The following is a 14,807-nucleotide window of genomic DNA, read 5'->3' on the forward strand; positions in this document are numbered from 1 at the left end:
GTTGTAAGAGAACGTGAAAAATGCTAAGTGATCTATTCGAGCCCACTTAACAGTTTCCTGATGTAACACTCAACTGCCTCTTTGAGCTGGCCATCACAAATGTGTCAAAAACATGAAGCAAGATGCAATAAACTGTGTCTGAGCTTGTTTTAACTCGATTAAGGTTTAAAAAGTAAAGAACCCAATTTCATTAACAATAAGTCTGCTGTGGCACCAATGATATCTGCTCAACCCAAGTCAATAGTTCAAAGGTCATGAGTACTGTATAGCATTTTATGTGACTGGGTTGTCAAGTCAGGTGCTCTCAAAGACTGTAATCGCTAATGTTAAAATGTCTTAAATTCAAGCAAATATTTCCTTTTCACTACATAGTTTGTCTTAAAGGGAAACTCTTCCCAAAAATGAAAATTCTGTCATCATTTACTCGCCTTCGAGTACCAAATCTGTATATATTTCTATGTTCTGATGAACACAAGAGAAATACGTATATTTGGAAAAATGCTTATAACCGGACAGATTTTGCTCCCCATTGACTCCCATAGTAGGAAAAAATACGATGGTGGTACAAAGTGCCCCAGAACTGTTTGCTGTCCTACATTCTTCAAAATGTATTTTTTGTGTTCAACAGAACAAAGTAATTTCTCCTACTATAGGGGTCAATGGGGGGCAAAATCTGTCTGGTTATAAGCATTCTTCCAGATATACGTATTTCTCTGTGTTCATCAGAAGAAAGACATTTATACAGATTTGTAACAACTCGAAGGCGAGTAAATGATGACAGGATTTTCATTTTTGGGTGAAGTATCACTTTCACATAATATCAAGCACCTCGCTGTGAGGTGACAAAAGACGTTAATGTTACATACAGATGGATAAATCAGGGCCATTTCATTTTTAGACTACCTAAATTAGTTAAGACTTCAAAGTTCTGTGTTTTTCTTTCTTTACTACAATAGTGTTATATTTGTCCAAATAAATTACTGTAGTATACTATAGTATTTATTACCATAGTTAACTGCAGTAAAATTCTTATATACTATTGTGTTTTTGAACTTTACTATAGTATACTAGGGATGCTCCGATCCACCTTTTTTGCTTCCGATACCGATTCCGATACCTGAGATTCAGTATTGGCCGATACCGAGTACCGATCCGATACTAAGGTAAAAAATGTAAAGTGCACAATTACTTAATAAACTCTGTGCATTGCAGTACAAGACATCAGGCTCGACTTAACATAAATTTCCTGACCCCGTAAAACAAAATAACAAACTAATGATTCAAAAATTTAGTAAATTGTTTATTAAACCAGCACCGGTGCAAAACAAATGAAAAATATCTTTGGACAAAAGACATTCAAAATTAAAGTGCAAATTAAGCAGCTGAATAAAACAACAGCTTCACTAGCTTGATAAACGGGTATAAATAAATGGAAACAAAATCTCTTAATAATTTTTAAGAAAGTGCAAAAATAATTTAAAAATCAATTCGCAATAAAGCAGCTGAAATTGAGCAAAAAAAGTAATAGCTTTACTGCTTTAGATATATTTAAAATGACATGAATCAGATCTTTTTAATGCTTTAGTCACTAAAGCAAAGTCCACTTAACTAAACTAAAGTTTAGTGAAAATAAAATTTAACATCCAACACAGAAACAGATGAATAAAACACTAGCTTCCCTAGCTTAGTAAAACTGCACATGTTTGTTGCATTTAACGTGGCATTTTGTGGCACAAAATTCTCATCCAACCAGTTTGTGGTTAAACTTAAAAGCGACACGGGGGACACGTCGCAGCTCCAGATATCTGTTGTAAAACTCACCGCATTGACATCTTTAATTTTTTCGGATATGTGTTTGCAGACTTTTCGGTACAGTTCAAGGTAGAGATAAATATCAGATAAATATTTACGCTTCGGCGTGTCGTACTGCGGCTCCAGGTGGTTTATAAGGAGTCTGAAGCCATTATTCGCAACGACGGACAGCGGTTGCCCATCCATAACAATGAAAGCGGTGGAACTTATTGGCGTAGCTGTTGTAAAATAACTCCAAATGACAGATATTTTGGCTCGCTCCATGCTGTTCGCTGCTATATGTTCACTTGTTCACGTGCACTACGTACAGAGCACGTTGCTAGCGTATGATGTCGCACGTTGCTTGCGTTGTCGCACGTTGCGCAATGCACAGCCGCCCACGAGAGAGTTTAAGCGCCGGTGTCTCCATGAACTTTTACATCGTCTAGCACAAATTTTATGTCAGATCGGGTATCGGTGACAAATTGCACCGATACCTGATCTAGAATTTTATTACGTATAGACGCCGATACCCGATACGAATATCGGATCGGAGCATCCCTATAGTATACAGTGTTTAACAATTTACTATGAGGGCACTACAATTTTCAATGCAAGTACTATAGTACACTACAGTATTTTTTTGTCTGAGTGTTAGGAAGACGCTTGTGTGTTAGCCGACAGCTTCACTCAACCTGTAAAACACTCGTAAAATAAACTCTCAGGGGAACTCTGGAGATGAATTTCATGCGTTTATATCGTCATACAGTACGAACGCAGAGAAATCCTCAATAAATCCGTGTCGTATGTTAACTGTGCACATAATTCACTCAGACACTCAGAACAGCCAGATGACATTTAAATAGCAGGATTCCGCGTCCACATCTAGTAACATGGACTCATTGAATATTGTCACAAACAAACAACCACGACAAACGCACTTCACACAAACATGCAGCTCTGCCTAATGCACATATACGTATTATTCTACACATGGCGCTTTGTTCTTTTTTTTTTCAAGTTACTTGTCTGATCAGGCAAGTACAATTATCTCTCACTTGCCCATACAAAACATTCACTCGTCCCAGACAAGTGTTAATGTTTTGCATGACCTTTGATTGTCATGGCAATTTATAATATTACATAAATCAAACGGGTTAAGTATGGCTTCATTATTCTCTAAACAGAGATGAGCTGTTGATACCTCTGGGATCCATAAGGCACAGCTGACGTGGACCCATTTGGTTCCACTACGGGTGGGCTTGAGGGCCCCTCTTCTTTTGGGACACAGCAAACATTTGGGCTGCACTCCCAGAGCACACGTCCGGCACCGCCAGTTACCCTGTGGCACCTTTAAGATCCCATAACACGCCTTTAATAAACAGAAACAAAATCTTTTGTCATCAGAAAAGCTAACAGTTGGTAAACTTTGCTACCCAATTGCCCCCTATTCCCACCTGGTGTACGCAAACATTGCACTTATCGCAGAACACCATCTCGTTGCCGTCCTCGCCCTCAGGTGAGCGGCAAACGTCACAAACCACGTCCTCGTCGTACTCGATGCCCAGGCCCTCCTCTGTTTCAATGGCCTGCTGCATGTTCTCCTCACACCTGCTCTCCAACTCCACCAAAACCTGTTCCATGCTTAGCTCATCCAGCTCTGGAAGTGCTGACAAGTGCAAAGACAACGGCCCTTTATTCATGACCGACTGACACTTTATTACACTTGCAGAGAGTGCAGGAAACTGTGTTTTATTAATGAGTGTGCCTGCGAGTCCTGTAGTCTTGTGAACCTGGAAACCCAAGCTTATTTAATTTTATTTTATACCTGCTGTTTATTAGTAACACGCAGCAAATTGCGTTGAATGGTAACAGTCACAGATGAAGGACGCTATTCAGTCATCATAACCGTAGACTGGGATGATGACATATTAAAAATGGTACCTAATTGTCTGAATTCAGCATTAACTAGTTCGAGCCAAGACACATCTAGGTCGTCCAGATCGTAGCGGCTCAATGGCTTTGAGAGCCCCCGGGATTCTCCGAACCCGAACTCTGAATGTCCCCGTGTCTGGACAGGTGAAAAGAACGGGATTCGATTCACCTCTGGAAGCGTCCTAAAAAAAGGGCACATATACATTGGCATGACCATATCATATCATATATATCAAATCCAATCCAATGAATAAACATGCTGAGCTATCGAGTCTGAAGATCGAGCTGGTTAAGCCAGCAGAACACATGGAAGACAGCAGAGGCAACAGCTGGAGGCCAAGTGAAAATACATTTACATTTAGTCATTTAGCAGACGCTTTTATCCAAAGCGACTTACAGATGAGGAAACATTGGAAGCAATAATAACAACATAGGCAACAAAATACATAAGTGCATCAAAACTAGTCCATTAAAGCCTAGCACAGTATACAAAGCTAAGAAAAGTGAGGTTAGTATATATTTTTTATTTTTATTTTTTAAAGAAGGAAATGGAAAAGAATTAGGATAAATCAATCAGTGACGTGTTGACTGAAAGGTCCAGGGGTAAAGCCTTTGAAGAGCTTTGATGAATAAAACTGAGAGATGACCACAACCACATGTAGATGCCGGAGTTCAAATATACAGTAAATACAGAAACCCCGGCATGTAAAAATGTTTACTGTAAATGTGGTCTTTATTTTGAGTGAACTGACTCAGGTTTGCGCTGTAAAAACAATATTTATAGGGACGGTTTTCTCAAGAAAATTTGAGTTTGCAGAAGATCATCTTTGTGTCATTAACTCATATCTGTAAACCAGTGGGTCTAAAACTGGGGGCCCCTAGATGGATCCAGGGGGGGCACCGTTTTTGTGTCGTTTTATGAAATATAGGAATTTATCTTACATTTTGGTGCGGTTATACATCAGAAAAATAAGACCACCAACCAAAATAAATGAAGTTCCAGCACTGTTTTTGGAAATTCTAAGTTTAATTCTAAGTTGAGGTGTTGAAAGTAGCAGAGCTTTGTTTATTCTTACAGTCATTTAGACTTTTTATTAATTGTTTAATTCATATAGACGGCAGCATTATTCTAGAAAGTTTGAAAAATGATCATCTGGGGAATGCCATGTAAACATCTCGATCAAGAAACCTGGAGCTGTGGTAAATCTGCGCTAAAGCAAGAGCTCCTATCCACAGGGATTTTGAGAGGGATCAAATGCTGATGTAGTGATGCCAATTTTTCCTGGTAAGACATCGCTAACGTGATTTATTAGAAAACATTTGTTTTGTTGACGCTCACCTCACCACAGGTTCGGGGATCACGTCTACATTGGCTGGCACCTGTACACCCTTCTCCCATTCTTGTCTCCAGGGATCAGACAGAAAATAAAAATCATCCAGGCCGAGTTGTGCTGAATCAGGCAACTTCATGGCTGTTATAAAATCGGTCCGAAAAACCTGAAAAAACATGCCCATATAAGGAGTTATAACTGTCCCGTGTTGAATATCCTCGCAGTACAACCACTTCGAGACAAGGGGTGGGCTCATTTGACTCAGGCAACCAATCAGTGTCACAGAAACTTTATTAAGCTACGAAGCCACGCCCATAGCAACAAAACATCTCAACTTAGCAACCGTTTAACAAGACGTATCTCTGCTTCAGAACATCGTAGAGACATGGGGGTTGGTTCGTTTTACTTGTGGCTTGGAGCATCATCAATTGGCAGAGGCTAAGCCGGGTGTGGCTTAGCAACCAAACAGGTTAGTCTAGCAGCTGTTTAGCAAAACCTATATCTCTGTATCAGAACATTATAGAGACTTGGGGGTTGGTTCATTTTTATAAGCAAACATGCTAATCGTGTTAACAGCATGTTAGCAACGTGCTAATCATGTTAACATCATACTTGCAACATGCTAATCATGACAGCATCGCTAGCAAACATGCTTATCATGTTAGTAAACATGCTATTAACATGCATATCATGTTAGCAAACGTGCTAATCATGTTATCACCATGTAAGCAAACATGCTTATCGTGTTAGCAAATATGCTAATCATGCTAGCAAAATGTTTATCGCGTTAGCATCATATTAGCAAAATGCTAATCGTGTTAGCAACATTCTAATCATGCTAGCAAAAATGCTAATTGTGTTAGCATCGCTAGCAATTATGCTAATCATTTAACAAACATGCTAGAAAAATGCTTATCATGCTAGCAATCATGCAAATCGTGTTAGCAAACATGCTTATAATGTTAGCGTTAAGCTAGCAACCTGCTAATTGTGTTAGAATTATGCAAGCAAACATGCTAGTCATGATAGCTTTATGCTAGCAACATGCTAATTGTGTTAGCAAACATGCTAATCATGCTAAAAAAAACATGCTAATCGTGTTTGCATTATGTTAACAAAATATTAATTCCATTAGCATCATGTTAGCAACATGTTAATTGGGTTATCATCATGTCAACAAATGTTGATAATGTTTGCATCATGTTAACAATGTGCTACTCATGTTGACATCATGTTAGTGACAATACATGCTAAAACATGTTAATTTATGGTAACAACATACTTTCAACTCTAGTACAGACTGAGTTCACATAGGGCCAGTTGCATAAGCATATAGCTGCTAAATTAAAACTATGTCTGAACAACTGGTCCCACTGACTAGCAATTAGTTAAGACTAATAAGTCTTACATTTACATTTTCATAAATCAGTCGCATACAAATGTAGATTGGTTTTAAGGAAGTTATGAGCAGTCTTGAAGAAAAAAATATGATGATATTGCTTCCATCTAGGGGTGGGCGATATGGACAAAAAATGATATCTAGATATTTTTGGTGATTTTAACGATAACGATAATTAGACTATATCCATTAAAAATGTGTTTTTAAAAGTCTGGGTTATTTAATCACTGATGATAATAATGGGCACAATGTTGAATGAAAACAGTGCTTATTTATTTTCTTTAAAATGTAAGTATTCAAGTAAAAACAATTCAAAGACATACATAATACTAATTGAATTAGTGTAAGAACACCGAACTCTGAGTAAACATTCAGTTGTACACCTCTGCTGTTCCATCAAATGAAATTATTAGATTAGATTAGATTCAACTTTATTGTCATTACACATATACAAGTACAGTGTAACGAAATGTAATTTAGGTCTAACCAGAAGTGCAGTTAGCAAGTGCAGGATATACAGTTAGAATAAATGTTATAATATAACATTATAATATATGATATAAATTGGGGAGGGCAGTTGAGCTGAAATAATTTCGACTTGGCACTTTCCCCACCTACTGAATCGGCAGCATTTATTTAGCTATAAACTTGGTGATAGCATTTGTAATGTCTTGCCACTGTTGCTTTTCTTATCGTAAGGCACATTTCCGCTAAACGACTCCGCTAAAGTTTGCTGCGTGTGTTGTGCAGCAGGTACCTTAGCCGATGTCGGCTTTTCTCGGGCAGCGGAGTCGCGGATCTTTTCATACTCTTGGTATTCCTTACTATGGTTGGTCGTCAAGCTGCTTTTAACAGCAACATGTTTCCTACACACTTTGCAGAGTGCCGTCTTGTTAGCAACTAAGTCATCTGAAGTAAATTGCGAGGCTCTGGGTGTCTGCATGTTGTCTCCTTCTGTCAAATGTTTAGCACAACCACATTCGTTAACCGGTGTTGAACATGCGTGCGGCCATGCGCTAACCTGTGAGAGAGATGACGACGTGTGTGCATACAACAGCAATCACGTGACGCCCTGCTGCAGCCTCTGAATGTGTGGAGTTTTAATGCGTGTTTTGGAGTGTTTTTTCGGAGTAATTCAAATACTCGATAATGAAAATTTGCACATCGTTAACACAACAATCCCGATATTATCGCAGACGATATATATCGCCCACCCCTACTTCCATAATGTTAGAAATGTCTAACCTAAACCTTTCAAACTATCTTAAACCTTATAGAACAGGCTTTGTCAATCCAACATAAAGTTTTTTCTAAAACTTTACAATCTAGGTTGAGTTTGATGTATTAGCTGAATACCTCTGAGTCCCACATTGACTGCTGGAACAGTATTGCTTACCTCAGATGGTTTCTTATGCTCATGTCGAACCCACGTGCTATTGGTCCCCGTGTTTTTTGAAGATCGTGACCAGGTGGTCACATGACCTGTAACAGATTGCAAACAAATTTAATTAAACTAGGGATGTTAATTATTAATCGAGAATCGATTATTTGTCGATAACAGTTTACTCAAAATAACTTAATGATGTTCGAGTTCAAGGTCATGCGTGTGTGTGAGGCTCATGCACAAAACACCCACAGCAGTATCATGGAAAACCACAATGGCTATCCACTTCATATATTACTTGGCTACCAACACACCTTCGTTTTAAAATTTTTATAGAAATAAAAGAAAGTTAATTTGAACAAGAGTTTGTGAGGCTCAGGTCTGTCAGCGCGAGCTGCAGCCGTGAGGCGCAATGATAAGCAGGTCAAGGTGGAAGAGAGCTTTTGTTAATAAAATGTTCATTTCTTCGTTTAATATAAGTAGTGTTGTCTATAAATATTTTGGAGATATATTTTGGAAATATATTAGGCTGACGAATGCTGATTTCAACAACTTTTTTTTAAACAAACATTAAAATGTAAAATTCACTGCAACTAATGTTAATAATTTTGGCCTTAGCATATGACTGGTACTCTTTTCCATACCTAAAGCCTGTATTTTCCTCCTAAGAACTTCAAATAGGGTCGTCCCCTGTAAATAAAATAGTTTTTTTTTTAAACGCGCTATAATTCCTTAGTTAGGCTACCTTTGTTGATTTTATTTATTGATGCAAATGCAATACAAAGCTAAACAAGACAGACACCGACCATAAAACGACAAAGAAAACAATATTTATATGCGGTGGTGATGAGCAGGATTAGTAATTCTTCCTCAGATGACTGTCACACACTTGACAACAGGCACTACAATGGCTCCGTCTACAGAAGCAAAACCAACTTCAGTAGTGATAAAAGACAAAATATTAAATGCAACCAATGAATAGTCCCAGATTAATCAACTCATTTGTAGAGGGAGGGGAAAAATTACATATTGGTATGGTATCATGGTATCTTCTTGTAAACTCTGATAACTTAAGCCATCCTTGATGTATTTTATGCCATTGGTGACCGTTCAAAAATGAGGAAAAAACACTTTTCGTGTTATTTTTACAAAATGTGCATGCCTGTAACTCAAGAAATGTTACAGATACCTTTTAGATTCTTGTGTTTTCTTCTGGGTACTTCCTTTTTAAGGGCCTATAGGGCTCTGAATGTGGCTTCATGAGAAAACTATTAAAGGTGCCAAAGAATTAATTGATACAATATGTTAACTGTTCTCTGATATCTACATAGAAGGTATGTGGCTTTATTAAGTGCAAAAATAATCCAGAATCGGTTTTACATGTCCATTTACAACCCTAGGATTTGTCCGTAGAATGAAAAGGTCTGTTATTACCTTATTTGGAAGGGTCATGAATATTAATGTTCAGCTCTGCTCTGATTGGCTGTTTCGCTGCACGGCTCATGCAACTAGCTCACACAGTAAACAGATCACTACGGTCAGGCTTGAAATGGAAGAATCGGATAAAATCACTACTTACTGCTTGCGTTAGGGGTTGTAATGGCAATAAAGTCGGATTTGCACCCTTCTTAAATCAGTATCAAAACGCTGAGCGTAGCATGCTTGATATTGTCCCAGGTTTGAAAAACTGTCACTTTCACTTTCGTCATGTGACTCTCGCTGCTCTGTACTGCGGCAAATATAAACAAGGCAAAAGGGGAATATAAACTCACACTATACAGATCAGACGCGCTCCTCACTTTATAACTGCGCAGCTCGCGTTGTATAATAAAGACGCACATGAGTTTAAAACTGAGAAGCTTGCACGTACAGATGACACATGCCTGATTTGATAACTGCGCAGCCAGCGCCGAGACGTGCCCAACTTTATAATGCTTGTTTGAAGAAGACAACAATGTCATCGTCCATCGCGATGTAGACATCGTCTGATGCCAATTTCGTAGACTTCGCCCAACCCTATTCACAATACCTGCAGAACTTCTCTTGATTCGGCGGAGCACGTCTGGCTGGCCGGGTATATGCAACTTTGGGACATGCATCCCGACTGTAACGTCACAGTCGATGTCATGTTGGTATTGGCCTCTTTTTCAGTGGTCTTTTACAAGCACATGATTTACACAAGAAGGAGGAAACAATAGAGTTTGAGGCTTGCGATATGTCATGTCCAGGGAAAGACATCTTATATTAATCTATGCCTAGGTAAATACAGTTTTCCATTCAAAGCAACCTTTAAAATGACCCACATTTGTTTTTTTGTCGACTGAATGTGTGCATTTGGCAAAGATCTGGTACTTCATTTATTTTAAAAGAGGAATGTTTGAAGAACAAATAATGTTAATGTTGAAACTAAAAAAAATGATATTTTTCCATTTATCAAAACAACTGGATTAAACATAAACATTTCTGTGTCTTTTTTGTTAAGTTATTGTTAAAAAACAAGTTGAGGCTCATTAACTTGCTATTCATAAGATTAAATTTGGATAAGGGATGGTGTTAATTACACCAATGATGTGAGGAATTGCTCAGTCAAATTCTTAGTAGACTAAACATGCAGAAAAACTCCTCTATTGACATTTTGTAGGTGGCACTTTTTTTGTCAAACTTCATTCTGAAACCCATATCAGATGTAACTCTTCTCAACCTCTGACAAGTATGCAAACTATCATGAGTTTTCAGTTTTCAGACTGAGGTGGTGGGAAAACAATGACTTTAGTAAAAACCCACGAGGGGGTAAAACAATGATAACAGGGGATACTAATACACAGATATGACAGAACACAATAGACTAACTAAACTAGACAATAACAACACTCGGCATAAACTACAACTGACTCAACTTGACTTGGACTAGACTTTGAAACGCCACAGAGTACAAAATAGATGCATTGTCTTTTACAATGGCATAAAGCACAACAACCTGGCACAAGACAGAAAACACAAGAGCATAAAATAGGGAACCAAATCAAGAGGGCAACAGGTGCGGGGAATCAAATCATTAACAATTAATAATGAGGAAACCAGAGGGCGGGAACAAAGGCGAGACCGAAGACAGCGCATGGCATGCCAAAAAAATGCCATGTCTCTCTCCACACTAAACATGTGGGTCTGTCATGATCCTGCACAAGACTAAGAAAAACATGACCAAAAGAAGCAGAATCATGACACTAAACAGCATACCTTTTACCAAATCAAGATTCTTATGAATAAACTATTCAGAGCTCAGTGGTTAGAGCATGGCGTTAACAACACCAAGGTCGTGGGTTCGATCCCAGGGGATTGCACATAGGCCTACACAGAAACAAAACATTTATGGGATAATGTAAGTTGCTTTGGATAAAAGCGTCTGCCAAATGCATAAATGTAATGTGCCTCAACTTGATATTTTCTTACAGTGACTCAGTGGCAAAAATACACTGAAGTGGTTATGTTCAATGCAGTTGTTTTGATAGAACATAATCACATAAATTATTAGTTTCAAGATTATTTGTCTGTTTATTACTCACTGTCAGTTGTGTCCGAATCGTTGCTACTGGTGGAGTATTTCCTCCTCTTCATCTCATTCTCCATCTGTCAGGAAAAAACAGATGACCCATTATCAGACACACTGAAAAACATTAAGCAATCCAGATTCAATGTGGCAATTACAAACATGCTCTGCGTTGAAAGATTGTGTATTTGTAGTGTATTAGTGTGATTCTGATGCAATCTACTGTTTTTTGTTTACCGAAACGGCCCATATAAATTGGATAAAAGCGTCTGACAAATGTGTAAATGTAAACAGCACCAAAGTACTACAGCGTCTCCATAGGGGAGTCCCTATCAGATCTTCATCAGGTCACTTTCCTATGGGTTCTCCATGGGGTGTCACTCTATTGTTTGTGTCAAATGTGTTCAGGGACTTTCCTGCATAGAAACATTGGAGGCAGGATTTAATGCCACCTCAGTCTCTCACCAAAATAATGTCTGGTGTTTTCACAAAAAAACACTGCAACACTGCGGTAGTCTGTCAACAGACTGTCACGTGTAACTGCATTTGCGGCATTATGCCGCAAGGGAGGTGCTGTTTCATTATCAGCCCAGTAAGGCTCTGAAGAGTTGCAGTACAAGAGCTGTGTTTGCTGTGATTCTTTTGATGATCGATTTGTTGGACGATCATTTTTTCGATTAATCGGACAAAAAGTTTAATTCTATCTTTTGCTTATAATAACTTAATCAGAGATGGGAAGACTATACACAACTGAACTAATTTGTCTTCTCCCTAATTAACACACAAAACCTGAGTTGATTCAGGTGTGCCATATTAGAAGCAGCCGACAATAGACCAGGGAAATACTTTATTTTGTGGCATGAAAAGTGAGATATTTTCATTCAAATGTAGTGAAATGTAAAACGTATCCAGAAAAAGTATACTTAAGTATAGTACAGATACTCAAAAAGTGTACTCAAAAAGCTTTTCTTATCGTAAGGCACATTTCCGCTAAACGACTCCGCTAAAGTTTGCTGCGTGTGTTGTGCAGCAGGTACCTTAGCCGATGTCGACTTTTCTCGGGCAGCGGAGTCTCGGATCTTTTCATACTCTTGGTATTCCTTACTATGGTTGGTCGTCAAGCTGCTTTTAACAGCAACATGTTTCCTACACACTTTGCAGAGTGCCGTCTTTTGCCCACATCAGTTTTCCCAAAACCGAACAACTTTGATGCAAGTGAGGTTGAGCCACTTTTAGCAACTAAGTCATCTGAAGTAAATTGCGAGGCTCTGGGTGTCTGCATGTTGTCTCCTTCTGTCAAATGTTTAGCACAACCATATTCGTTAACCGGTGTTGAACATGCGTGCGGCCATGCGCTAACCTGTGAGAGAGATGACGACGTGTGTGCATACAACAGCAATCACGTGACGCCCTGCTGCAGCCTCTGAATGTGTGGAGTTTTAATGCCTGTTTTGGAATGTTTTTTCGGAGTAATTAAAATACTCGATAATGAAAATTTGCACATCGTTAACACAACAATCCCGATATTATCGCAGACGATATATATCGCCCACCCCTAGGCACGTCTGTCTTTAAAACTGCGCAGCTCGTGCTGCATGAAGAAAAAACGAAGTAAAAGCACTGGCACCATGGTATGACCATAACACCTCTGCCCTTAAAAAGCTACTAAAAAAAATGGAACGTAGATGGAAAACTACAAAATTATAAATATTTTGTGATGCATTGAAGAAGGGTCTACGTATATTAGGGCTGCAGCTGATTTTTCCATCGGATAAGAAGTACTTTTTCTTTATTAAAGAGCAAAACTAAATATACAAGAGAAAATAAGACAGGTCTCTTAAAGTTAGGAAAAACAACCAATTTGTTTCCTATTTAGAACAATAAAAAAATGTATTGGGGAAACTGCATACATAAATACAAAAACAAGTTTCGCTAGCAAAATAGACAAAAATTTATGAAAATAGCAGTTCACCATTCCAATAAGCAATCACTTATTTATCAATATGGGAAATGTGTGAGCGTGGGAACAGACTAAAATGTGTGTGTCTCACGGTGAATGCGTGAAACTTAAGAACCCTGTAACATGTATAGGTTAGTAATAATGGTCCGTGGGGAAACGCAGTGCTCCATGTGTACAGTAGTTAAATGGATTAAACAAAGCTTCGAGGCAACAAAAATTGCCTCAATTATTTTTTGTATTTGAATTACAAAAAAGGAATCGTTTCAGCCCTACTGTATAAACAGACAGTCTCTGAAAACTGCTAGGACTGCATATCTTAGCAAACTTATAGAGGAAAATCATAATAATCCTAGACAAAACCCTACGTAAACAGCTTCAGTTATTCACTGCAACCGTCCAGGAAGAGTAATAAAAAAAAAGTAATAAAAGCAGCTTAATCGTCATCGTGCATGTTAGACCCTATTCCCACTAACCTACCGAGGAACAACTTCAGCTTCAAATCATGCACTCATAACAAAGTGCCCAACTAGGTGGGGCACAAAGCCACAAATGATAGAACGGATTTTGGAGCAACAGAAGGCTCTTTCTCAGGTTCTTTCAACTGATCACAAAGCAAGACACCTGGTACCACAATGGCAGGACATAGATGTCCCCGGAACTGAAAAAAAGCACTAAGTCCATTGCAAGAGTTCACTGATGCCCTGTCTGGAGTGTCAGAGTGTCTTATCTAAACCAGTTCTTCATTTATTCAACACAGAGATCCTGGCTGTAGATGATGAGGACTCTTACCTGACCAAGACAATAAAATAAAAAATTTGTGAGTTCATGAATAAGAATTATGATGATGAAGATACTCAAGAACTGCTGGATATGTCATCCTTCCTAGATCCAAGGTTCAAGACAAGTTACATTGCTGCAGACAAACCTCCAAACATCAAGGCCAAGGTGATGTCTGTTATAAAATAGATTTCAGACACGGTGAGTTGGTGTATGGTTAAATTGAGTGGAACAGTCATAGGTTAATACAGTATACACATGTGGTGTAATATTTATTTTTTATTGTCTGTCTGTTTGTTCTTAAAGTATGTGATGAATTCTGAGAACACCACAAGGAGAGAGAATGACGACACAAACCTACCACCAGCGAAGAAAATCAAAGAAGTCTTTGGGAAGCTTTTTCAAGACCGTCTCAGCATCTATGCAACTGGATGAAGCCATTGCCTCTGAGGTGAATAGCTATCTGCTTACTCCCTCGATTGACAATGAGGAAGATTCTCTGCTATGGTGGAAACTACACCAGATAAACTTCCCTAGATTGAGCAGGCTTGCGCAAAAATATCTCTGTGTTCAAGCAACAAGCTCATCATCAGAAAAGGTGTTTAGTATAGGAGGGAATGTGATGACATGCCAGCGTGCATGCTTGAAGCCAGAAATGGTGAAAATGCTGGATTTCGTAGCCA

The 14,807-nt window shown here is 38.5% G+C and overlaps 1 protein-coding gene across 4 annotated transcripts in view; it reads right to left on the reverse strand.

Annotated features, from left to right (window-relative positions):
* jade2 (jade family PHD finger 2) overlaps positions 1–14,807 on the reverse strand; it is a 43,648-nt gene that overhangs the window by 14,706 nt on the left and 14,135 nt on the right. For all 4 annotated transcript variants that reach the window (XM_079487345.1, XM_079487347.1, XM_079487346.1 and 1 more), the window contains exons 2-7: positions 11,404–11,467; positions 7,853–7,938; positions 5,066–5,223; positions 3,736–3,908; positions 3,249–3,460; positions 2,996–3,163 (exon numbers count right to left, since the gene is read on the reverse strand). In XM_079487345.1, the coding sequence (XP_079343471.1) occupies positions 2,996–3,163; positions 3,249–3,460; positions 3,736–3,908; positions 5,066–5,223; positions 7,853–7,938; positions 11,404–11,467 (861 nt within the window). The remainder of the gene's footprint in view (positions 1–2,995; positions 3,164–3,248; positions 3,461–3,735; positions 3,909–5,065; positions 5,224–7,852; positions 7,939–11,403; positions 11,468–14,807) is intronic.

The sequence above is a fragment of the Barbatula barbatula genome (genome assembly GCF_947034865.1).
Source record: "Barbatula barbatula genome assembly, chromosome: 22".
NCBI lineage: Eukaryota > Metazoa > Chordata > Actinopteri > Cypriniformes > Nemacheilidae > Barbatula > Barbatula barbatula.